Source organism: Durio zibethinus, chromosome 2, assembly GCF_047325235.1.
Source record: "Durio zibethinus cultivar Kanyao isolate XHJ-2024 chromosome 2, ASM4732523v1, whole genome shotgun sequence".
Lineage (NCBI taxonomy): Eukaryota > Viridiplantae > Streptophyta > Magnoliopsida > Malvales > Malvaceae > Durio > Durio zibethinus.
In genome coordinates, this window is record NC_143163.1 from 8461348 (window position 1) to 8487133 (window position 25786).

General features: G+C 30.5%; 3 protein-coding genes across 7 annotated transcripts; 1 reads left to right on the top strand and 2 right to left on the bottom strand.

Moving 5' to 3' along the window:
• Positions 1 to 1051: 1051 nt before the first annotated feature.
• Positions 1052 to 3111, bottom strand: LOC111308395 (uncharacterized). 2 transcript variants are annotated; one of them, XM_022906715.2, is made up of 3 exons: positions 2876 to 3111; positions 2402 to 2566; positions 1052 to 1738 (listed from the first exon to the last, which is right to left on the bottom strand). In XM_022906715.2, exons 2-3 carry the CDS (start codon positions 2505 to 2507, stop codon positions 1389 to 1391), a joined length of 456 nt encoding a protein of 151 aa, XP_022762450.2. In that variant the 5' UTR covers positions 2508 to 2566; positions 2876 to 3111; the 3' UTR covers positions 1052 to 1388. The 2 variants fall into 2 exon arrangements, with proteins under 2 accessions (XP_022762450.2, XP_089605550.1); XM_089749424.1 differs by lacking the exon at positions 2876 to 3111 and having other exon boundaries at positions 2402 to 2727.
• Positions 3112 to 4154: 1043 nt separating this feature from the next.
• On the bottom strand, positions 4155 to 8576 carry LOC111309211 (E3 ubiquitin-protein ligase RING1-like). Of its 4 annotated transcripts, none has more exons than XR_002692378.2 (3): positions 7364 to 8534; positions 6098 to 6234; positions 4155 to 4401 (listed from the first exon to the last, which is right to left on the bottom strand). XR_002692378.2 is itself a non-coding variant. In XM_022908180.2 (2 exons), the coding sequence occupies exon 1, from the start codon at positions 8383 to 8385 to the stop codon at positions 7369 to 7371; it is 1017 nt and encodes a 338-aa protein (XP_022763915.2). In that variant the 5' UTR covers positions 8386 to 8576; the 3' UTR covers positions 4155 to 4401; positions 7364 to 7368. The 4 variants fall into 4 exon arrangements, 2 of the variants coding, with proteins under 2 accessions (XP_022763915.2, XP_022763914.2); XR_016330731.1 differs by lacking the exon at positions 4155 to 4401 and adding an exon at positions 5853 to 5928 and having other exon boundaries at positions 7364 to 8503; XM_022908180.2 differs by lacking the exon at positions 6098 to 6234 and having other exon boundaries at positions 7364 to 8576.
• Positions 8577 to 24920: 16344 nt separating this feature from the next.
• Positions 24921 to 25558, top strand: LOC111308400 (thioredoxin X, chloroplastic-like). Its single transcript, XM_022906721.2, has 2 exons — positions 24921 to 25253; positions 25352 to 25558. The coding sequence occupies exons 1-2, from the start codon at positions 24921 to 24923 to the stop codon at positions 25556 to 25558; spliced, it is 540 nt and encodes a 179-aa protein (XP_022762456.1).
• The last annotated feature ends 228 nt before the right edge of the window (positions 25559 to 25786 follow it).

The following is a 25786-nucleotide window of genomic DNA, read 5'->3' on the forward strand; positions in this document are numbered from 1 at the left end:
AGATCCGGTGTGAGTTTTTCATCACTGGTTGTGCTTTCTTTTATAATGAAAGAAGAAAATAAAGAAACAAAATTAATAAATGGAAACTCTTAAGGAAAGCCCATGAAGCAACCTAATATGGGAAAGAGAGCAAAGGGAAGCAAATTTTTACTAGTAAGGGTGAAACAGTGAGGAAACAAGAAGAAACCAAGGTCAATTCTTGTTCCCAACTCTCTGTCCAAAGGCTTTATATATATTGGTGATGGTATCATTACTCCTCAATTTTTTTTTTTTTTTTTTGTATATATACTAGTACTAGTTATAATATAGGTATATATGGAGAGTGAGATGGTGATGGAACAGGAAACGTATTTGAAGCCATAAAATCATCAGGATGCCAAACAGCTGGAGCCCATCTCCCCCTGTTTTTGGAGCCATATATGAAAAGGACTGTCAGGCATTGGCACGATATCTATATCTATATATATCTATATATATATATATATATATAATCTTATCATCTTTTTTTTCTTCTTCAAGAAAAATGAGATACAATTAGATATTACGCTGATGTAAACACCAATGGCAGGGCGACACATCACTTCTTTACAACATTGGCCCTAATCATTTGGCCATACACTTGGGTACCTTTTTATTATGATGATTTGCCCTTCTGGTATAACACTCAAATTTTATGAGGGCAAATCGTTTTGTTTTCTTCTTTTTCTTTTTTCACATTTGGTAAAAAGTTAAATTCAATCACTTGAGATCCCAAATCGGGATATGGAGGTTTTTGTATACTTGGGTGTTGGTATTAATGGGCTCAGGTTTGAACCATAGCCTTGTACTAGAAATCCTCCCTATAGAGTTACCTGATCAGTGGCCTGAGCCTTGGAGCCACAGATGAAGATTTAAGGCACAAATCAGGAGTTTCCCCCTCATTATGGGGAAAGAATGCAAGGGTTCAACTGAATGAAGGCTACCAAAAAAAAAAAAAAAGACATAAATCAATTTTTTCTTGCAGCATACTCCTTATGCTGGTAACAAATAACACTTATCAATAATAATCATATACTAGTAATAAATAACACTGATCAATCACTTGCTATTCAATTATTAAGCAGCATACTCCTTGTAAATGCAAGATAGATCCCTGCTCATTTTGGATTGGGAGAGGGAGAGCCTCCCATGTCCTATTGAAGCAACATTTACATTACATCATTCATGACCAACAAACTTTCTCCTCATCTCCCTAGGCAGAACAGAACCACCCCGACGTGTTTTAAATGGAGGGAGAGAAACAAAGCAGGCAATGATAATGTTAGTATAGTCAATTTCAGGTAAAATTTCCTTGTCTAGCACTAAAAATGAGTTTCAGTGAACTATTTTGCAGCCTCAGCAATTGAGAGTCAAGATTCAAAATTCACTTGGAAGAACATTGAAAAAGTGATCTCATCTTCATCAATGACACCAACCTCCGTTGAGCAGAGAGAACAGCACACTGGCTTGAATACTTCCCCACCAGCAGCAACTGCTTCATTCTCACTAGATTCTCTTCTTCTCTTGTTTTTTTTTGGTTTTACCCTTTCTTGCCTGACTTTTTCATTTTCAATCTTGCAGTTTACAACAAAAATTGCCCTGTATTGAGTCATATTTTTCATGCGTGCAAGGCACAAATTAAGCTTAGTTATGGCAAGAACAAATGCACATGTTGATCCCAGCACAAACTTCTCGATGATACCACGAACAAAAATAGAATCTGTACATCCCAGTTAAAAGATATTAGTATTTTATATTTAACTCTTACATTAACAAAACAACTTAAAGCTGCAAAACAATTATTCTCCCAAAACAAAAGTAAAAAAGTTGCATCTGTTAATAAAGAAAACCATTTTTTTTTATCAAAAAGCATTTTGAATTACTAATAACAAGTATTAGCAGGAAAAAATAACATTGCACATTCATGTTGGAGCATGCATCTCCAGTACATGACACAAGACATATTCCTTCCCTCTTTGCGGTAAAAAAACCACAACTTGATGCATGGAAGAAATGGCTTGAACTCATATCTTATTGCGATAAGTTATTACCCAGAAGTTAGTTTTAGTGCTTTTTCGATGCATATCTTATTTATGAATAGTATTTGGTAAGATAACAGAGCACTATGAACACATGCCAAATTTCAAATTGAAATGACATTTATACAAAACGTCCATTTCTTTTGCAATAATGTCATTCACAAATCACAAAAACTGTCTAAAGCAAATGTATAACGCAGGGAACTTGCAAAGATGGAACAGTGAAACATATCAAAATGACTTGAAAGTTGACATGCGTGATTTACCTAGACATAATAATCAAAGACTAATGCTTAGTCCAATATCAATTTCTTGATTTTCCTTTAACCTACAAATGCACATACCTTTGGCACTCAAGGCAGAGGGTGGTATAACAAGCAGGACAGCTAAGCACAGCATCAGAAATACGGCCCTTCCTTTTATTCTGAACCCATAATTCATCTTTATCATCAAGCTCTGGGTCAAGAATTCTGGTTTGATCGAATATTCTATTTCATCATCCTCAGAAACTGAAAATGCACGCAGCATGATCAACAATACTAATTAGATTTATAAAATGAAATGACCTGAATATGCAGATGAAGACAGTTCCACAACCAATAATGAAAAGAATTGGTGCAAACTGACAATATTTTTAATTAAATCAATAATATGATGAATTGAATCAAAAAGATTAGCTGTTAAATGAGAACCAAGATAGTAAAAATTCACTGATGGTAGAATTTCAATTATTTGTGCCAGCGAAAGTAGTAAAGATAATCATGAAAATGCACAAAGAGGAAATTAAGATAAAAGACAGTAGAGGGAATAAGAAAAACCAGTGGTTTGCTGGGAATTGGTGGGGGAATCGATTGTTAGTGTTTTGGACCCTTCTTCTTTCACCGCTACATGCTTACTGCTATACTACTGGTATTTGTTTTCTCTCTTTCTATTATCCCTGCCTGCCTGCCTGCCTGCCTGCCTGCCTTCCTTCTGTTTTTGCTGGATACTGGAAAATCACACCGACAAGTGCCACCACCAAGTGTTTGCGGTTTAGCCAACCCAAGGTTAGCTCAACTGAACCTGCCCACCTTTCACTAATTTATCAATGGGCAACCGCCAATGGGTCCATCAATCCATCGAGGTCCATTCTTTCGAATCTAAATTACATTACTCGACTCCACAATTGTATAATTACAATAAAGTGAAGCTTCGAATCTGAATTAGAGTTTGCGAATACTAAGTTTGGATAATTGTCAACTCTAATTAAATAATCAAATCGTAGATTTTAATTTTTTTTTTATTTGAGTCCGTAAAGAATAAAATTAAGATAATAGAATTAAAAATTAAAAATTAAAAATTAAAAATTTAATATTTTACTATTTCAAAAGAAAAAAAGTAACATTCTATCAATGAATAAGAATTTACTTACATTAATGTAAGTTTTACATTTTTTTTATTATTAGATTAAAATTAAATATGTAATTACTTTATTTCCAATAATAAAAAATTGTTAAAACTTATACTAACGTAAGTAAATCCCTTTTTTTACGAAACATATAATAAATAATAGTATGACAAATATTTACAAATTGTGCGCATCAACGAATTCATTGCAATCATATATTATAACCAAGTCAAGTTGATCTTCCATTTGATAGCCTTCTATTTCAATACATGATAATCAAGCCAGGATAATCTGTGGCTTGTTCTTTTGGCGAAAGGAAAGAAAAAATCAGGCGTTCGTGAGACCTAGATCTGAACATTGTGAAATAAAACGCTATACTACTAATCATCCTCTCACACCACAAATGATTCCCACTTCCCACCTTCTGAAAAGAAGATTTGAAATTCAACAGGCTTTGCTCTTGCATAAAAAATATGAAGCAGACAAATAAAAATACTAGCACGGTAGCCATACACTAAACATGCAACGAATGAACTTTATATGATGATAGGTATTAAAAAACCAAAGAAACATGCTTCAAAACAATTTGCCCTTCTACATTATTTCTCAGACAAAGGGTTCAATTATGCGTTCCAGCGGATAAACGATACCTTTGGAGACGCTTGTTTGTTCTCATATAGTAACATTTTGCAGATAAAAAGGGGTGAAGATTGAGCAAGGACCAAAGAATTTATACAACAATGTAAGAAAGAGTAAATGAAGCTGTCATAGACAAACAAAGCTGTAAAAAATTCAGATGTACATATAATACCCAACAACAAAACTAAAACTTTCTCAAAACGCAACCACACTAATCTTAGTTCTCCATGTTTACACATAACTCTGCTTCCCAACTTTGGGACAGTCTTGTCTTATCACCATGTCTCATGAAATGCTGATATTTTGCTGCATTTCAAGCTGCCAAAAATCAAATCCAAGTTAGGATGCCATAATACAAATAGCAAGCTCAATTTGACAATGAAAATGCAGGCAGGTTATATATATATATATATATATATATATTATATAAAACAAAAATTGAATGAAAGTACTACAGCACCATGTAAACATGTGTGCCACCATAAGAAAGTAGCTCTGATTCGTGTACATCACAATATACTTAACGAGTCAAGAAACCATAAGTTCTGTAACTATGATTTTTTCTAACTCCACTAGTTAAATAACAGAACCACCCTTCTATCTTTCCAACTTTCCATCAAGCATAGCCTTATGCACGAGCACTGAAAGCATGCAAACGTATGCAGGCTTTGATGATTAACATTATGTCTTTTTAGAGCAATAAAATTGCTTTTAATACACTGAATCTGCTAAATACCTGATTCTTTGAAAAAGTACAAATCAAAACAAGTAGAAACTGTGACAGTTGTATTAGTAGTAAGTAATATGAAATGACTGCAGCAATTCGTCTTTTTAGAAAAATGGATAACAAAATTTTAATCTATTTTGAAGTTTGCGACATACATCTTTTTTTTCAGTTGGTATAAATTGAACCTAAACCTATTCCAGATCCACAGCAGCCTAACATTTTACTTAACAATAAGGTTCAACCTCCTTACAAGCCACTTAGGGGACGAAGGATGCATCAAGAGGTAGGCTTGTCAAGCAAATAGGGATTATCAAAAAATGTCAACTCAACCAAGAATATTTGTTGTATTTCAAGTCCTAATTGATTCATTTATCAATATTTCAACAGGATTCAAGAATCATTCCGATTGACATTGGCCAGTATCTAAAGCAAGAAATGACACATGCAGCACTAAAAGTGAAGAGTTAATGTCATGAATGGCCTCTAAACTATAGTGAAATATTCAATTTGGTATCTGAACTTTAAAAAATCTCTAATGTGATACCTGAACTACAAATTTGTTAACTAATGTGATACTCACCTCTAACGTAATTAGTTTCAAATGATGACACATGATGGACAAACAACCCTCCATTTATCACATTAGTTAATAGATTCATAGTTCAGCTAACACATTAGAGACTTTTATAGTTTAGGTACCACATTAAATATTTCACTATAGGTTAAGGACTATTCATAACATTAACCCAAAAATGAACAATCAAAAGCCCTTGCCAGTCTAAGTATCAATATGTCTATGACATTTCAGCCAGATATTGTACCCACGAAAAATAAAAAAAGGCTTGACACCCCAGCTACTAGGACCACAAGGTTATTCGGACAGCGTAATAATGGAACAAAATTAAGATAGAAATATTGAATGGCAACACATTACACAACCTAGACATACATGAGCATTAGAACTTGCCAGGAGTTTCTTCCAGTGAATATGATGTTAGTGCCACAAGACATAGACTGGAAGTATATAAAGAACTTACTTTTCTACTTTTTTGTTCATGTGACTCGCCACCACCCCTTTTACCCATAACTTCTTTACATGCTTTCCTTTACCTTATCACCTAAACAAAAAGATAATCTAATTTATAGTCTTAAGTTGGAGTAACGCCTCAATAAGTTACAGAATTCCAGAAGAAAATCATATGGTCCTATAATCTTTCTACTTCAAAATATTTCTGAAAGCAGATCTTGCTTCAGCTACCACATCTTTCAATGCCCCTGAGAATTTACCTTTACTAAGCTCAGAGAACTATTATCACGGGTAGAAAGCTCCAGCTTGGTATTCAATCTTTATATAGTATCACTTCCCACCACCTCAACCTTCCAAGATGACCACCAAGCCTTTCACAGCTAACATCAGCTGGACTCTTCAAAAGATATACCAACTAAAAGCATTTAACATGAGAAATAAATTGCTGACAAAAACTAGTAACTAAATAGCCGTGAAGCATTGTGTTTTACAAAACAAACCAATTATAATACCTTCCACAATCAAATGGCCATCATCCATATAAAGAAGACTAGAATCTAACAAAAGTGTCAAACACAAAAATGCACCCTTGACCAACATATGCAAATTTATTAGCAACCATATGCAGGTAGCTGACATGTGTGAAAGGTTACGTTAAAAAGACACATACAAGCCGTCTGTTAATATCATAATTTATAATTTTCATATAGACAGTTAAGCTACAATTTGATTAAGGACGGAACATGACAAGAAATCTTTTGATGCTTAAGCAAGTTCAGACTTCTCCTTCTTTCCCTCGAACACTTAAGATAGGGATTAAATATGTCTAGTGAGCACAAAAAACCTAAGAAGTCTTGACCTCCACCTTCATAATTATAGCAACTACACTCCTATTATAGATAATGACCAAATTGTATGTACAGTGAGCTCATAAAATGAAGTAATAATAATCTCAAATTCTAGCTCTAGCTCAGTGACTCTAATTAGTGATATTGTACAAATAGAAAAAAAAAAGATTAAGAAGGTTTAAGAGGCATCACCATAGTTTCAATTACATCAACAATAAATGCAAGGAAATAATCTGAAAAGCCATGTAGGCATAACATTGACTATCAGGGGCTTCCAAGGAAAGAATGCATATATTTTATTAGTTTGACTAATGCTTTCCTATCAAATTCACATAAATTATTGGTGTAATTTGTTGACAAAAGGATGAAAAATTCGATATCGTGTTGTGCTTAGCAGGCATTCTCATTCTGTTCTCCACAGTACTGTATGATTTTGCCATACGCTACGATGGACAAAAGGCCTGTAACCAAAAATGCCCAAAGCTCAAATGACCAACTTCATTGTATTGGCTGATAAACTAATGTGATGACCATTGAACACCACACATGGTACACAAGAAATTGAGCTATAATCCCAATTTTCAAATACTCCAAATTGTAGGCCAATATAAAGAGAGTACGAGTAAAAGGGGATAAAATAATACATATAATTGTTAAAAGAGGCAAAAAATTACTCACAATTCTCAATCCAAATCTTCTTGCCTGGTCTCCGCATTATCACCTGATCCTGAAGCCGAACCACGAGCCCCAAATGGCCAAGGCAGCGATATTCTAAAACTCCTCTCCACCGTCCGATTATCCCCGACAGAACTCTGCCCATTATCACCCCCACCACTACTACCACTATCATTACCTCCACCCGTCCCCTGCGCCCCACGAACCCTCCTCTCATAATCAGGATCATCCGTAGGTAACTCATGACGACACACGGGGCACGAATTATGCAATTCCAACCACGGCAATATGCAATCCTTATGATAAAGATGCTTACAGGGCATCTGCTTCGCTTCAGTCTCTTCCTCGAACTCGTCCATGCAAACTGCACACTGGTTGAACTCCGAATTCAAGTGATTCTTCGTTATCTTCACCGAAGGTAGCGAGTCAATGGCTGATTTTGATGCCGGTGGGGTCCCGTACCGGTTAGGGTCGTTTTCGGCCAGCTGCTGGATCAGTTGCTCGAGGCCCGGTCCGATGAAATAATCCCCTATGTTTGCCGGAAGCCGAATGCCCGGCTCCGACGGATTGTTCTGGATCACGAACTCGATGTGCGCCCCGCTTGAACGGAGATCGTTGAGATGATTTTGGATGAAGGTAAACGGATTGAAAGGGTCGCCTCGGCCTGACCGGTTAGACCCGGATAGGCTAGGGTTGTTAAGGTCAACGGAAGCAGCGGATGACGATGAAGTGGTAATGGAAGAAGAAGAGGAAGGAAAAAGGAGCGGGAGGAAGGAAGAGAACGGATCCGATAGCGTCACAAAGGGTTCGGTGAATGGGTTCAGGTTTTGGAAGGCGGAGCCTGGATTAGGGTTAGGGTTTTCGTATTCTTCGACGAAGCCTTCGTTACATATGGGACAAGAAGGGTCACATGAAGGGGAGACAGTTACGGTGACGGTACGGTTACATTGATAGCAAAAGAAAAGCTTATTGGTCACACCGACGGTGTTAGCGCCGCCGCTGTTGACGTCCCCGTCGAGCGACATTTTTCAGGACTGGGATGGTTTCAACGGGAGAGGCAGAGAGAGAAATAAAGTTTGATTTTTGAGGTTTTTAATTTTTTAAGAAACATGTATTTTATGGAGAGAAATTTTCATTAGAGGCTTCTAGAAGGTCTACCGGGTTTTCAGTTTTCGAGCTACATTTAATTTTGTATACGACTATAAACTAATCGAACGTAAACCAAAGAATATGTATCTGTATTTATTTATTTATTTTTAAAACTATTTGTATTTAATTTATATTTATTAAAATAATTATTTTATTTATTTTTATTTATTTATTTAAATAATAAATTATTTATATTTAATTTATATTTATTTAATTAAATTAAATAAGTTCATTCGTAAACATTAAATGAATATGTTTGTGAATATATTTATAAATATATAAAAATTAATATATTTATGAATAATAAATAAATTATAATCAAATAAATTTTAAATGAATATAAACAAATTTTAACAAATATAAATAAATTTTAAAATATAATTAAGATAAAAATAAAAATATAATTTTATTAGTATTATTATAAATTAATAATAAATAAAAACTAAACAAATAATAAACAAATAAATTTTAAATAAATTATAAATAAATTTATTCGTGAACATAAATAAATGAATGAACAATTATTTAGGTTCAATTTATTTAATAAATAAAAATATAAATAGTATTCAAAATTATTTATTAAACTTAATAAATGAATATAAATTAAATATATTCATGATCGATTCATTAAAAATTCTATTTACTTATACCCTTAATTTTATATTTCTTTTGTTCAACCAATTTTATTGAAAAAAAATCAACCAAAATTTACAAACCAATACGACGATGCCCTTCCATTGTCAATTTTTTTTAAATTTTTTTTATTTTTTATTAAAAATTTATTTAATTAAAAAAGTTCAAAAGATACAAAAAATTTTAATGGAAGTAATATGCGTGTAAAGTTAGTCTTTTATTCTCATAAAATGTATTTTATAAAAAATAATTTTTTTATTTTAATTTTTATGTGTACGACTCACTTAATATAAAGCATTCAACAAAAAACCGATGAATATATATCTATATAAAATCATTCATCTTGATTTAATCTTGGATTAAATAAAACCACTTCTATTAGATCGGGATGACACGTAAAAAATCATTTTATAGTTAAAATGTGCAAGTTATATAATTAATTAAAAACAAAAAACTCAAAAATTATAAAAAATATTTTAAAAATATTTTTAATCCATAAAATAAAATAAACCACATATGTTTTTTTTAAATAGATAATTAATTAAATATGTGAAAAAAAGGAAAAATAAATTAAAATAAAAAATTTAGAAAAAAGGTATAAAAAAAAAAGGGAAAAGGGGGTTATTGGTGGCAAATTTTACGAGGGGTTAAAGTTACCAAAATTTATGTAATAAACCAGTTTTATTCGGTGCAAAATTTATCTTATTAAAAAATGAAAAAAAATGAAAGGCAAAAAAAACGAAATAAAATGCTGTGTAAATATTTATTGGCTTTTTAAAAAAATAATCTAATATTAACAAAATCTAAAAAAAATTTTGAGTTGTCACATAAGATTAACAATGATGAAATTTTTTTGAAAAATTTATATCATTGATTTTTAAAAAACTTAAAAAAAATTAAAAAAATCAAATTCGAATGTGACATGCTACTTTTGCTAATAGGTTTTTTTTTTAAATTATTAAATTAAAAAATAATAAAAATATATTTTTAATAATAATATCAAAAGGGCCTAATATTTAAAAAAACTTTAAAATATTTAAAAACATTTACTAAATATAAAAAAGAAAAATATAAATAGAGAAAATAAAAAAAAAAGATAAAATCCAATGGCTTAGCATATGGTATAATCTTGATATCGAGTGAGTAAAAAAATTAAAATCTAAAAATTATTTATTAAATATATAAAAAATAAAAAAATATAATATACTTTTGATATCAAGTGATTACACATAAATAAATTTAAATACTAAAAAATATTTATTAAATATTTTTTAAAAAGTAAATGAAGGGTAAAAGGGGAAAGCAAAAATAAAATTTAGTACAAGTTAATCCACTAACAAAAAAAAATCTTTAAAAAATATTTATTTATTTTTTAATAATTTTTTAAAAAATAATTAATATAAAAAAATAACAAGAGTGTGCCACCTGACACTACAAAAGCATTCTATTAGTTCTTAAAATTTAAGTTATAGATTTAATTATTACAATATACAAGAGAATGGAGAGGAGGATAATGAAGGGCGATCCAGGAAGCTTTGACAGATCCTCTGGGCAGCGAAAATGCCAGCAAAGGTTAAATTACTGTTATGGAAAATTAGCAAGAATATAATTCCAGTGTTCCAAAACTTTGCAAGGAAACATGTAATTACTGGAACCACACGCATTAAGATGTGGAGTGGCAGAGGAATAAGTTCTTCCTGCGCTAAGGATGTGTGGCACCACTTGGACTTCAACTGGGACGAAAATGTAGAGGTATTCAGTACGCGGGGATGGTTGATCCATGTTCTAGAGAAATATGAGCAGCTGAAATTTCATTTATTCATGATTGCTATTTGGGGCTATAGGGATTTAAATAATGATTGTAATTTTATTTTTGGTCGCATCGTATTTATTATGTTTTTAAATATAATGCGATCATAAATTTTTTTAATTTTACATAATTTGTTATAAAATATAATAATTATAATTATAATTATAAAAAATTTTATTTAATTTTTTTAAAAGTAATTAATGACACTATTTTTTTATTTTTTTAAAAAATTATTCATAATTTTATTTAAATTATAATAACGTATTTATATTTGATTTAGCAACAAAATTTTTACTTGAATTAAGTTCATATTCAAAATTAATTTTTGACAAATTAAAATATTAATCAAACATAATACGTTAAATATCAAGCATCTATATTCAATAAAATTACAAACTTAAAAATATAATAATTTTAAATTCCATCAATTATAATTATAAATTAATAAATATTGATAAATAACAAAAGAATTGATAATAATATAAATACCAAAATAACAAAAAAAATATTAAATTTCAAATACAAAATAATAAATTAATAAATAACAAAATCAAATTATACTATTTAATTTTAATTATTTTTCATCTAAGTTATCAAAAAATTTTATTAAAATTTTTACCTAAAATTCATATATAAATATAATTTCAAAACTTATAAATTTTCAAACTTATATTTTAATAAAATTAAATAAATAAAAATCCATCACCCCACCGTAACCCACCCCACCCACATGTCCCCCTCAATAACAGACAGCCCCCTCTCGCAAAATTTCTCCCAAATTTTGATTAGTAGAAAGGCAGAAAACCTCGTGCTCAACTCTTTCGTGTCTTTTTCTTCTCTTTTTTTTTTTTTTTTATCTGTTATTCTCTCTTGCGTATCCTCATCAATGTCATTATTTATAGAGTATCTCGATCTCATCTTTCTCAGATTATCATAAAGATAAACATTATTTTATAAAAATTTTACCAAAAAAAGATAATTTAACTTTTTTTACCTTCTTTTATTTTAATTATTGATTTAATCTTGAAACTGATTTGAATTTGAGTAATTTGTAGATTGAGTTAAGGTTATTGTTGATGGAAGTTTTTTTTGTTTAATTTGAACCAATAACTAAGAAAACAAGAATAACGGTAATAACAGTTCATTATTATCGCTATTTTTCATTACATCATTTTTTAGTAGTCGTTACATATTATTTTAAGTATGATTCAATTTTTAAGGTATATTTTTTTCAATAATGATAGTGGGTGGTGATGCTTTCGTAATTTCATAATTACTATTTTGCTATACATCCGCTATTTGAAACCGTAACTATATGATATGATAGGAACAGGGAAATTCATGGGGAAGGACGAAGAGAGGCAAGGTTGACAGCCTCATTTGTTAAAAACTACCTAAATGAATTCTTACAGGCACAAGAGCAGCAAGCAACAAGGGAGGATCAGCCTCAGCTTAAATGGAAGCCACTGGAGAGGAGGCAGCTCAAAGTAAACTTCGATGGTGAGGTTGATGGAAACAAGAGGCTTGGAGGAATTTGGAATGGTGGTCAGGGATGATGCGGGTCAAGTAAGGGGAGCCTGTATAGAAATAGTGCCATGGAAAATTGATGCCCTCTGTGTGATGGCTATGGCAGCAGCTCGGGGTTTAAAGTTTGCCAAAGAAAGGGGATTCATAAACATTATTCTGGAAGGAGATGCTCTGTCCATTGTAATGAAACATTACTTCACTGTCGCTTACTAAGAATCTTATATAAATATATAAAAATAAAAATTTTTGATAAAAAATTTCTAATTTAGATTGCTTATATTATTAACATATGGATAATTTTAAAAAATTATTACGTGTTTTTCAATAAATTAATTACTTTTATATTTTATTATTTATTTTAAATCAATCTTAATTAAATTCATATTAAGAGTAATAAAATTTTAATTGCCATCATCATAAAATAATTTTGTAACCTTCTTTTTCAATTTTAAATATTCAACTTTTAAATAACAATTGCATAAAAAAAATTCAATTGCCAATTTTTTAACCTATAATCTATTTATTTACTCCATTTAAGTTATGCATATGCGTTTAATATGTATATATTGATTTTAAAATAATTAATAAACCATCAAATTAATTAAAATTAATTTTCGTATGTATAAAATCAAATAAATTTCATTATCATTATTACATTAATTTCAAAATCTTTTTTTTCATTTCTCCCAACCAATATGTTTAATTATTCTAATTACTAAGTATAAATTATTCTCAATTTTAAATATTATTATTGATCTTGATATGGTTCTTAAATTATTTTTTTCTCAAACAAAGTTTATTTTATTCGTAAATCAGCCAAAAATAGATTGGGATCCCAACGGGTGGATCGGTTATGGACATTACAAAACCATAAGAAACATAATAAGATATTAGCACCCCAAAATATTAAAAACACTACATCCAGGCCATGAATGATTCTTCCCTCCCCACACCCACCTTTGCTAATGAATCAGCCAAACAATTTTCTCCCCTGAATGTATTTGTGCAAGAAACGTTTTCGATTTATCTTCTCAATTTGTCAATCTCATTGAAAATCTGCCATTCTGTCTTTGGTCTTTCTTCAAAGTTGCACACTCAAGAAATAGCGATCTTCGAATCTGATTCCACAATCAGTGACCTATTTTTGACAGTAGTTGACATGGAAAACATCTTCAGGGCAAAGCTAATCGACATTAACTCTGCCACAGTAGAAACCAGAATAGCAAGTGGTTCAAAAAATAACCCAAAATAACTCCTAGCCTGTAGCATCTCTTATTACACTCCCACATCCTGCCTTTCCAGGTTTACCTTTCGTTGCACCATCAACATTAAATTTCAACGCATTTCCTCTAGGAGCTGTCCAGACAATCCTTTTTATAGGCTCCAACCTCTCCCTCCAAATCTTCATATTGGTAGGCTTATTCCACCAACTTGCCTCCTGAATATATGTACTCCTTTCAATGGCTTTGATACAACAAAAGGCTCTTGGTTTAATAATAATGCATAACATTTAATCCCCTTTCCATTTCTTACCTTCAAAAACAAATTCATTTCTAGCACACCACAAGGACCAAATAATAGGCCCTCACACAGACAGCCATCTATCTTTTGTTAATCCAACCAAAAGGCGTATATTCACATTGAGGTATATGATTATAAATAAAGTTAGGAACCACCCAAAACTACCACCACCAATTAAAGACAAAGCACCATATCTACCATGAAATTCATTTTAGTATAATCATTTTAGCCCATTAGTCATTCAAAAGTTACAAATCATTTTATAATTTCAAGACTCATCTTTAAGTAAGGATGTTTTGAGATGATTAAGAAATAGATTGAGTTATTTCAATAGTTTTTTTTTTTCCATTGTCTTGCTATTCCTTTTGCCATGAAGTAAAAATAGCTTAAGTTTTCTTTTTTTTTTTCTTTGTGATGTTATATATGCTGGCAAATTAAATGCACAAAATTTAGTATAATCAATTACTTCTTAAAGTTTTTTTTTTATTACTTTATGTTTGGTTTTGTATTATTTTAGTTTTTGCTTGTTTTTTTTTTTTGAGTTAAGATCTTTCAAATTCATGTTTCAACATAATTGTACAATAAATTATTATTATTATTATTTTTAAATCATTTTGAAAAGAGATTCCCTTCAAAATAATATGTTTGGGTTCCAATAGAATTAAAGAAAATTTCTTGAAAATTTAATGATTTGGATTTTTTTTTTATGTTGTGACTATTGCTATTAGTTTTATTGCAGTTTAAATTATGCATATATTTGTACATATTATTTTATACATTTTTATAAGTTTTTGTTATGGTATTGATTTATATATCAAATTTCCATTAATTTTCTCTTTTTGGATCATGAAATAAGAAAGCAAGTTAAGAAGTAAAATAGAGAAATTTCCATTAATTTTCTCTTTTTGGATCATGAAATAAGAAAGCAAGTTAAGAAGTAAAATAGAAGAAAGTGATCACCTATCACCTATCCTTCATATGTATCAAGTATGCAATGTATTTTATTTTTATTTTTTGTATGAAATGATCTTATTTAAGATAGTATTTTGATTTTTGGTTTTAGTCATTCGATATGTTTGTTGTTTTGACATTATCATTTTCTTGATTTACCTTAAAGTTGAGCCAATTACTGTGCAAACATAAATAAAAATTGTTAAAAATAGTTTTTTAATTTCCATTTTTTTATATATAACAAGATAAGTGTTATCAGGTTTCAAAAACATTGATTTAATATAATTCATTCAACATTTTATCATGCTATTTCTCTTTTTTTTTTTTTTTACAATATTTTAAAAGGTGTTTGAAAATTTTTAAAAGATCTACAAAAATTGAGTTTCATATAATTTATAAAAACATGCACTATCATTTGGATTTAATGTATTTAAAACACATGCAACTTTTTTTTTTCTACAACTTAATATATACACATAATTTATATGCATAATCAACTCTCAATAAAAAATTTTATTAATTCTATTTTCGTTGCCTTTATAATTTTAGGAGTGTTTATATATTAAATGAACATTATTACTAATTGGAACATTTTTTATGGAATTACTTTTAATTCAATATTATTGTTAGTCAATCATTAGCATCTAATATTTACATTTTACTTTATCTCGATAAAGTAAAATATTTTGCATTGCCTTACATTATCAATGTAAAAGGATGAGCATTGGAAACAACCTGCTTCAAAAAATCAACTAAAATTTTGTATCCATCTCTAACATAATTGATTGTTACATGTTTAAGTTAAGGCCTTTTCTTACTATAGAAATCTTAACCAAAAGACTATTATGTTTGCCCTATCTTCACCTTTACGTCAAAGTCAATACCTTTACATCAAGAAAAAACCCTTCCTAGTTACATGTTGTTATACGTATCAGCCAACAATGCTACCAACTATTTTATTTTAACTTAAAACTTCAAATTCCTATTGATTTTTTTTAGTAAATATTTCTCTTAATCCATTATTTTATTCTTATTTGATTTATACAATACATATTTATAACTACATCCATATAATACAATGATCTCCTTTAAATTATTTAATACATAGTTTTCTTTCATTAAATTATGTTGATCGATTGAAATGTTATTTTTCATTATGTTAGATACACATTTATTTGATTTATTAATTTCTTTCTTTTAAAATCAATTAACAAACTGAAAATTTAATTTATTAACTATTTTTTGTCTTTTTTTTTTATAATTTTGTTTCAAATCTTTTGTGGTATTGATAAATTGAGTTATTCCTCAATATGTGATTTTTTTATGATAATAATTTTATATTGGATGCAATTATTTTTTATGTATTTTCTTTTAATCAACTTTTAATTTTAAAATTTTAATAAAAAATCAATTAATGAATAAAATAACATTGGATGTAAAGTTTCAATTTTTAACTCCAATTGCATGGTTCTAAAAGGTACCACTTAAAAGGTATGGATTTTGCATTTGTTAACATACGTGGGTTCTTTTATTGAATGAAACAAGCAGATAAGTTTTGAAGAATAAAAAGGTTTATAAAATTTACTTTTTCATGGGGCAATTTAATGATATAACTCCTTTTTAAATTTTTCCATAATTATTTTTCATTAACGGTTTTTTTTTTTTTTTTTGGCTTCGTTTAATAGAATTTTTTGGAAGTTGAATTTTATATTAGTTTTTTACTGTAACTGAATTGTTGTTGCATGTTAATAGTTCAATTATTTACTTTTTTTTTATTTTTTAATTAGTTGTTTTATACATTGATAATAAATAAACTTTCCTTAGAATTATTTATTTTTCAGTTATCAAAAATTTAAAGATATTGTTCAACATGCACAAAATTTAATTTTTTTCAAACTCTTTTTATATTGTTACTTTATTTTTAAAAATTATTATGATTTAAAATTATCACCCTAGTTTCGCATAGGTTTAAATCTAGTTATTAGAAAAAGTTAGAGATACCTTTCTTTTCAAATTTAATGACGTAATAATTTTAGTTTTAGTAATAATATATATTAAAATTATAAAGTTTTAAATTTAAGTTTTACTGTGTTCTAGTTGTTTAATTAAGTTATAGTTTATTAGTTGATTATGATATAATAATTAATTATTCAATTGATTATATGGATATTATACATGATTATGGGTGCAACTTAAAAAAAAAAAAAGAGTGGAGTATGAAATTGAAGATTTATTTATTTATTTTTTATAAACAAAGCATCCATTAATAACTTAAAAAGAAGTACGATGGAAAATATCCCCATTAGTCTTAGCTAACAAAGGGGAAACATAGTCAGGAATATCATTAAAGACAACAAAATAAGAAGCACCAAGCATGTCTTCCATGGCAAAGTTATTATCATTGCTGCCATATCTTGCCAGGGCGTTCGCGCACTTGTTGCCTTCACGGAAAATATGCTTCATCGTAGTCTGTTGAAAACTCTTCAACAGAGTCCGGCAATCATAAATGAGGGTGTTAAGTCGAAAATTAACCACATTATCATTTGTAATTAAAGTGATCACAACAGTGGTATCCAGCTCAATTTCAAGCTTTGCAATTCCCTCTTATTTTGCGAGGTTTAGACCATCCCGAAAAGCCCATGATTCAACTTCAACACTTGTGGCATTCGGTATATGTCTGGACGAACAATTGATCCATCCTCCTTGATGGTTCCTAAAAATTGTTGCCGCCCCCCTTTCTTCGGATTAGCAAGGGAGGATCCATCAGTGTTGAGTTTGCTCCAACCTGGAGCTGGTGGTTTCCATTGGACATCCATGAAAGTAGGTGAAGGAATCCTTTTAACTTTCTTTACCAGGGTGTTGTATTTAATAGCTCTTTCCATTGCTTTTTCAGTGGCTTTATTGCTAATGGGTTTTCCTTCAAATATCAATTTCTCATCATCCATATTTCCCATAGAAGGAAAACAAACATTATACTCCATGGAGCCAAGTTTCTGGGAAGCCAAGATTTATCCAATATGTTGGTTTTTAGCCAACTTTCTTATGCAATGCTATTGTTAAGGTTGGGGTGAATCAGGTGGTTAAGGGAACCCACCATGGCTTGACCACAGGGCATTCAGCCAACAAATGAATGAGGGTTTTTTTTGTGTCCGTTGCAAAAAGGGAAAGAATCCTGGACATTCATACCCCTTGACTTGAGGAAGGATCTAGTGGGCAGTATCATTCTAGCATATTCCCACGTGAAGAATTTAAGTTTAGGGGCTGTTTTCTGATTCCATATTTAACTCTATCTGTCATTATCATTAACCATGGTTTGCATGTCCTACAAGCACTGTTAGGACTGAAATTGATTACTTCATATTTTTTATTTTTCGGGTTTGGGTTTGATTATTGAAAAATTTTGATGGTAAAACAAATCTACCAAACTTACAAACTCATACCATGTTTTTTTTTTTGGATCCTAATGATAAAGACAAGAGATCTTTGCCTTAATCGATTGGTAATTCACTGAATTCTAAATTAATAGCAAATTCATTCAGAAACATAATATGATGGTGCATAACAATAAAGTTATTTAATATATAATCATGCATATAAGCACAAAGTCAATCATATGTGATAAAGTAATCAGTAATACATACAATATTTTTAGCCACTTCTTTAGTTGCTTTATCTACGAGTGATCCATCCTTTCGTATATGTCATTATTTTCACACATTTCATCTAAGAACTTCAATTCCAGAACTAGATGATTCTTGATAAATTAAAGCGATATAAGAATCAAAATTTATTAAATGAATGTTCATAAATATTTGTTAAAAACAAGCATGCGAATACTTACAATATCATGCTTGGCATTTGCATAACCTTTTCTCGATGTCCGATGGTGATATACTTATTTGGCCTAAATGTTTTTTTGTTGTTCTTTGATTTTTTGAAAAAATAAATAAATTACATATTAAGATATTGAATATATTATATAAAATATTATAAACAATTAACATACTAGGTATGTATAATACTGAGAATTTTTCTAATAGACGATCTCGAACAAAATGCATCCACTCTTGATAACTGATAACATCTATATATGATGATGGAAGATCAGCCAACAAATCACTATCATTAACTAATAGTAAAATATATTGGCTTATCAATCTGTTCTTAAAGTCTCTAAATACTTTCTCAGTTGATTGTAACAAAAACTTTTTATACTCATTTGGGATGTCAAACAGTTTCTAATAAATTTAAAATAATTAGTATGAACAAATTATTTCAATTAAATTTTCAAATTAACAAATTTTTGGACATTGTTGAATAAAAATACCACAACCGACTCCTATATTCGATCTTTTTTATCATTAGGAACCATTCGTCAATTATGGTACATAATAAAAATACTACTACGAATGATTACTCCAATGTGATTAGCCAACTTGGCAGCTCCATCCAACACAAGCTGCCTACTTTGATTAAACTGAATGTGAATTTTCATGTCAATTGCTTTAATTTGTTTACCATATCCCCTTGATTTTCTTTTTTCACTATGGGTATGTCTTTTTCATATTCAGTAGTATGAGACATATGTTCTTCAAATTTCATAATATCTGTAATTTTGATCATAATTATACAAAATACGTCAAACTATCTTTTTAAATATCACACAGTAAAAAACAACCAATATCCATTATAGGTATTAGACTAATATACATAAAACATTCTAAACCAATAATATTTTATGGGTACAAGCCATATTATGATTCTCACCTTAAATAAGAGTTCCATGCAAAATAAATAAGTATAAATATAACAACTAATTTTCATAAAATCATTTAGCAAACCATAATACTAAAACCAAATAATAGAGAAACACTATGCATACAATGAAGGAAGCTTGGACAATGTAGGTGATGGTATAATATGCAAAAAAAACACAAAAATATATATAAAGTAAAGGAAGAAGAAAAATACTTATATCGAAGAATATAAATAGCACAAAAATAATAAAAATATGTACATACTGGTAAAAAAAAAGTGTGGTAGTGTTGAGTAATTGACAATTGACGACGATGAGAATGATAAAGAAACCAAAAGGCAAACTAAATAAGTTGATGGGTTTAGGGGTTTACACACAATGAAGCTTTTTATTGTTTACTATATTAGTCGTTTGGTTTTTCAAGGTTCAAAAACATTGAATGAACCTTTTAAATTGATCATTTAAGGCATTTTCTATGCAAAAATATTTTAGATAATCCATTTATAAAAATATAAAAGGATTATTTAAAGCGTTTTCTATACAAAAATACATTAAATAATCCTTGTAAATTTTTACAAATATATTATTTAAAGCATTTTTGTATGAAAAATGCTTTAAATAATCCTTATATATTTAAATAAAAGAATTATTTAATACGTTTCTTGTATAAAAATGCCTTAAATAATCATTGTATATTTTTATAAAAAGATTATTTAAAGTGTTTTTGTATGAAAAATGACTTAAATGATCTTTATATATTTAAATAAAGGGATTATTTTGGGCGCTTTCTCTATATAAAAAGATTATTTAAGGTATTTTTGTATGAAAAATACCTTAAATAATTATTTTTATATTTAAATAAGAAGATTATTTAAAGTATTTCTATATAAAAAATACCTTAAATAATCAATTTATATTTAAATAAGGGAATTATTTAAGATTTTTTTGTATAGAAAAGCTTTAAATAATCTTTTATATTTTTATAAATAGACTATTTAAAGCGTTTATAAAAAAGAATCCTTTTTTAATTTTTTTAAAGGGATTATTTAAGTTATTTCTAAACGTCTTAAATAGTCTTTTTATATTGTTAGAATATAAGAGTATTTTTATATTTTAATAAAGTGATTATTTAAGGTATTTTCTATACAAAAATATTTTAAATAATCCTTTTATATTTTTATAATTTGGAGTATTTTTATTTTTTTATAAAAAGATTATTTAAAGTATTTTTTATAAGTATTTTTTATTAAAAAACACTTTAAATAATCTTTTTATAAATTAAAGGATATTTATTAAATGATCTATTTATAAAACAAAATAAAAAGATTATTTAAGGTGTTACTTTACAGGATTATTCAAGAAGATTATGGTAATTAACAGGAATTAATATGCGTAGATTTTTCCTAACCAAAATGAGTGAATTTGAATATTGGATACTTGAAAAATAACAAAAAAACCCTGGATATCACATTTTTCATGTATCACAGTTTTTTTTTAATCCAAGATTCCGCCAAAAGTAATTAGGACAGAGCAGTTATCAGATCTGACCCTAGGCAAATGGGAGATCAATGCGGGGTGAGAAAGTTTCCAGGCAGGGTTGGCCAATACATGATCTATTCTTTCCTGGATGAGTTGATGGGCGTTTCTCAAATTTGACCATGTGAATTTTGGTCCTTTGAAACCAGTATCAATGAGGTTACAGTGGTTTAAACATGAGTGAACCTTCCTTAATCTAGTCATTGAGATGGGTGCACCCCCTTTCTTATCGTCCAATGTCAAGACTTCATTAAGATCACCTGCCACTAACCAAGGTAAATAGTGTTTGAAGGCAACAGTCTTAAGGTTTTCCCAGAGAATTTCTTTTTCTTTCAATCTAGGACTAGCATATATAACTAAAAATAACCAAGAAGAGTTAGAGGCTCTTACCTTGACAAAAGCATGAATTTCCTGTTTAGTGTTGCAGATTTCGTGGACTGTGACCAGATCAAAACTCCATAGCATCCAGATGCCGCCTTGAAATCCAATTGTCTCTTTGTCCTTCCAAGCGTCGAAAGGAAGACGGTCAATAATATGCCGAACATCTCGCCCACGAACTCTTGTTTCAATAATCACTATAATAAGAGGTTGATGGAAGTTAACCAAGTCCTTTAACGTCCTTACAAAATCAGGGTGCCGAGCCCCTTTACAGTTCCATACAATAATCGACATGGGATCACGTTGAATGTGACGGTTTGGGAATGTTGTGAGCAGGTTCATGTTCCAAGCTTGGGTTGTCTCCCTTTCAAGTTTTGGTATCACTTCTATTTTGTCGAACAGGTTCTCGATTCCTTGTATAACCAGGGAGCAGACATACATCTTGAAATTGTGTATTGACCCGTCCATAATAATTTTCATTGCTGAGGTTTGGGTGCTTTTGCAGTGTATCTCTAGAGTTCTTAGATGGAGTGGGGCTGTCGGTAGTTCTACAGTCCATTGTGGCCACATTTGTGTATTTTCTTATGCCAAAAATTTGGAAGGATCCATTGTCTCGTAGAAGTGAGTCGTTTGGTGCAGTAAAGCAAAATAAGAGGAGGATAAATTAGGAGAGGTGGAATGTTCTAGAGTCTTGTTGTGGCTGCTGGTTGAGTCGGTCTCCCTTCCATAATTGTCTCTCTGGTAGAGTCTCTCACGTGGGGAATTGATTTGTGGAGTCTTCCATCATTCTGATCTCACTGAGGGGTTGTCGAAGTGGGTCTGGTTGTAGCTCAGAGATGCCAAAGCTGAACTTGAAGCAGCTTGGGGGGAGGTTCTGTGATACACCTATTGTACTCTTTCTTCTCATTCGCCTGTTCAGATATACCCCCATTCTTTGGCTGGCATTGAAGCCTCTGAACTCTGGTATCTGGGAGTGACTGTGGTTCCATGGGGTTGACTTGTTGGCTTGTCTGGGTTTCCTCTGATTCTTTGGATTCAGATTAGGGTTGTTGTAGGGAAGTTTTGTAATTGTTGCCCTCGTAAGCCTACGTTTGAAGGTTTGGAGCAACAGGACACATCATGTCAATTTGCATGTTCACATGCATGGGGCTTTTGGCTTTCATGTAAAGAGTTCTGGGGGTTTTTAGGGTCACTCCCAAGTCTTTGTGCTTGCCTAGACTTTTGCTACTCTCTTTAATTTGCAGAGTGGCATTCCTCTGGTGGGGTTTTCTTTCCCTACCTCTTTTGATTGTCAACGACAAGATCTTTTTTCACCTGCCAGTTAAGATTGTTTTTTACCCGGGTCGTAGGAGCCTTGTCTTTTTGTTTATCAGTTGGTCTGTCCGAGGTTGAAAGGGACGTTTCTTTCGGTCCTCATAACAGCCTATGGTTGTCTTTTCCTCCTGTTTCATGTTTTTTGTGGGGTAAGTTCAGTGCTTTCTTATCTTGAGCCCCTCCTTTATCTGTGCTAATAGGAATAGGGTTCTGATTGATAGTCTGATTCTTGCCAACTTTTTGTTTTCTCTTTTGGCTTTTTCCTTTGGATCAGCTTCCACGCCGATAACAATCTGGTTTTTTTTCTTCAACTTTCTGGGGCAAGTTTTGCGGCTTGTGCATGGCCTAGTCGACATGTTCCAGATGAGCTTATTTTGTAGTTAATGCAGTTTCGGGGCAAAATTATTTTTTGTGCCCAATCTTGCCACACTTGAAGCAAAGCATACTGATCCGTTCATAAATGATGAACTGCCTTTTGCCTTCGACCATTACAAACTTCTTTAACAGTTTATCAAGGTTCACTTGGACACACACCCTTGCAAACTTTTCTTCTGCAAGTGTGTGACTGTTGACTCTGAGGAGAACTCCAATATGCTTCCCTATCTTCGTTAGAATCTCAGGATCATAATATTCAATAGGTAATTCAAGAAGTTTGGCCGATACTGCCACTAATGAAAAAGATGCTTCAAAGGCTTTAAAGTTTGGTGACCATTTCCTTATAGCAAGGAAATGGGCACCCACAAACCATGGCCCTCCTTTAATGACATAATCGTAGTCATCCAGGTTTTGGAACTTAATCAAAAAGTAGTCACAACCTAGACCGATGACAAAGAATTTACCTTGTGTTTTCGCGATTTGATGTAGCTTGAAGATCAGGAATTGATAACCAACATTTCCCCCAAACACTTTGACAATTAGAGTTTTTGCCCACTTGCTTCTGATTCGAGCTTTACATTCTCAGGATGATGATCCTTTATTTTCTTTAGGCAGCGTTGAAGCTTCTCTTGTTCTTCACGAGAGAGAGTTGTCATTGCTACTCTTGAGTTTGATCTAATGTCTTGTAAATTGAAGATATATTTCAGTTAATAAAATACATGGGACGATGTCTCTAGGGTTGAGGAAAAAAAATTGATTCAAAATTATAATATTCAAATTCATATCAATTTTTTTATTTGGTAAGATTAAATTTAAATATTAAATGTATATATTAAGTTTTGATCAAATTTTGAAACAAAAAATAAAAAATAAAAAAAAAACTCAATTATATATTTTATTAATTTTTATATATTTTTTAAAATTTAAAATTTTATATTTAAATTTGTTTAAATATATTAAAAATTATATTAAAATAATATCTAAAATTAAAATTTAAAAATCGATAAATTAAATCAAATTGATAAAATTTGATTCATGGTTTCAAGAAAATAACAATTCAAATTCAAATCAAATTTTAAAAATTTATAATTTTATGTATTATTTAAAAAAATTAAATTTAATCTAATATCATCACATATTTAAAATTAAAATTTGGTCAATTATAATTTTTCTATCCCATGATTTCTTTCGTAAAAAACTAAAAAGAAAAAGAAGATAGGAATCACGTGGCATTTACGTGAGAAACCTTGGGCAATGGCTACAAATTAAACAATGGGTGCTCCGGGCAGACCGAAAGTGTAATTATCATGTGTTGAGATTTAAACTTCAGGTCTCGTTGCTTGGGGGTGATTTTTTTTTGTATCTTAAGTCAGTCTTAACACAAAATTCTCAATAACTCATGAAATATTATTTATTTTTATTTATTAAATTTTATAATTTTAACTCATAAAATATATCTCATAATAAAAAAATAATATAAATATTTACATCTTATCATCAGATTTTAATACATAGTTAATGTGATATTCATGATTACTCGTATGACCGGGCCACAGGCTCTTTATTTCTCCATCACAAGCACACACAAATACCCTTAACCAACCCTCAACATGGACACCCTTCTCTCAAGTTCTTCGTCTTTGGCGGTCCTGTCATGTCTCCCACCGGTCCGCACAATTACTTCCCCATCTAAACTCCACTCCGCAATGGCAAGCTTCGGTTTCGCTCTTTCCATTAACGGCCTTCGAAGGAACCAGCAATCGCTTACTTCCTCTACGATTCCTAAATTTTCGATACGGTGCGGTGGAGGCATTAAGGAAATTAAAGAGAGCGAGTTCCTAAGCACGGTGCTGGAATCCAACCGTCCGGTTCTCGTCGAGTTCGTTGCTACTTGGTGTGGACCTTGCCGCTTAATCTCTCCCGCCATGGAATCCATGGCTCAAGTGTTTGTTTTTCCATTTTTTCCATCTAATTAATCATCCATTTCTAGTTGCTTAGAAGGGTTTTTCTTTTTTTTCAAAAAAGTTGTCATCAAATTTAGGAATATGGAGAGAGACTAGAGGTAGTAAAAATTGATCATGATGCGAATCCACAACTGATTGAAGAGTACAAAGTTTACGGATTGCCAACTTTGATTCTGTTCAAGGATGGGCAGGAAGTGGCAGAAAGCAGGAGAGAAGGTGCGATTACAAAGCCCAAGCTTGAAGAGTATCTTGATGCTCTCTTGGAGACAATTTCTGTTGCTTAATAGATCTTCTCCATTTTTTTTTTGACACATCTCCATCCTTTTTCTGGTTTTTATTGTTATTAATTTTTGTATCGGGGTTTGTATATTTCTTATATAATTTTTTAGCTATGAAATACCTAGAAATTTCTTGACTTATAATTGAGGGAAGTTCAAAGCTATGTTGCTCCATCTTTCTTCTTTTTTTTTCAAATGAAATACTTGTCTCAGACACATTCCAGTTATGGATAT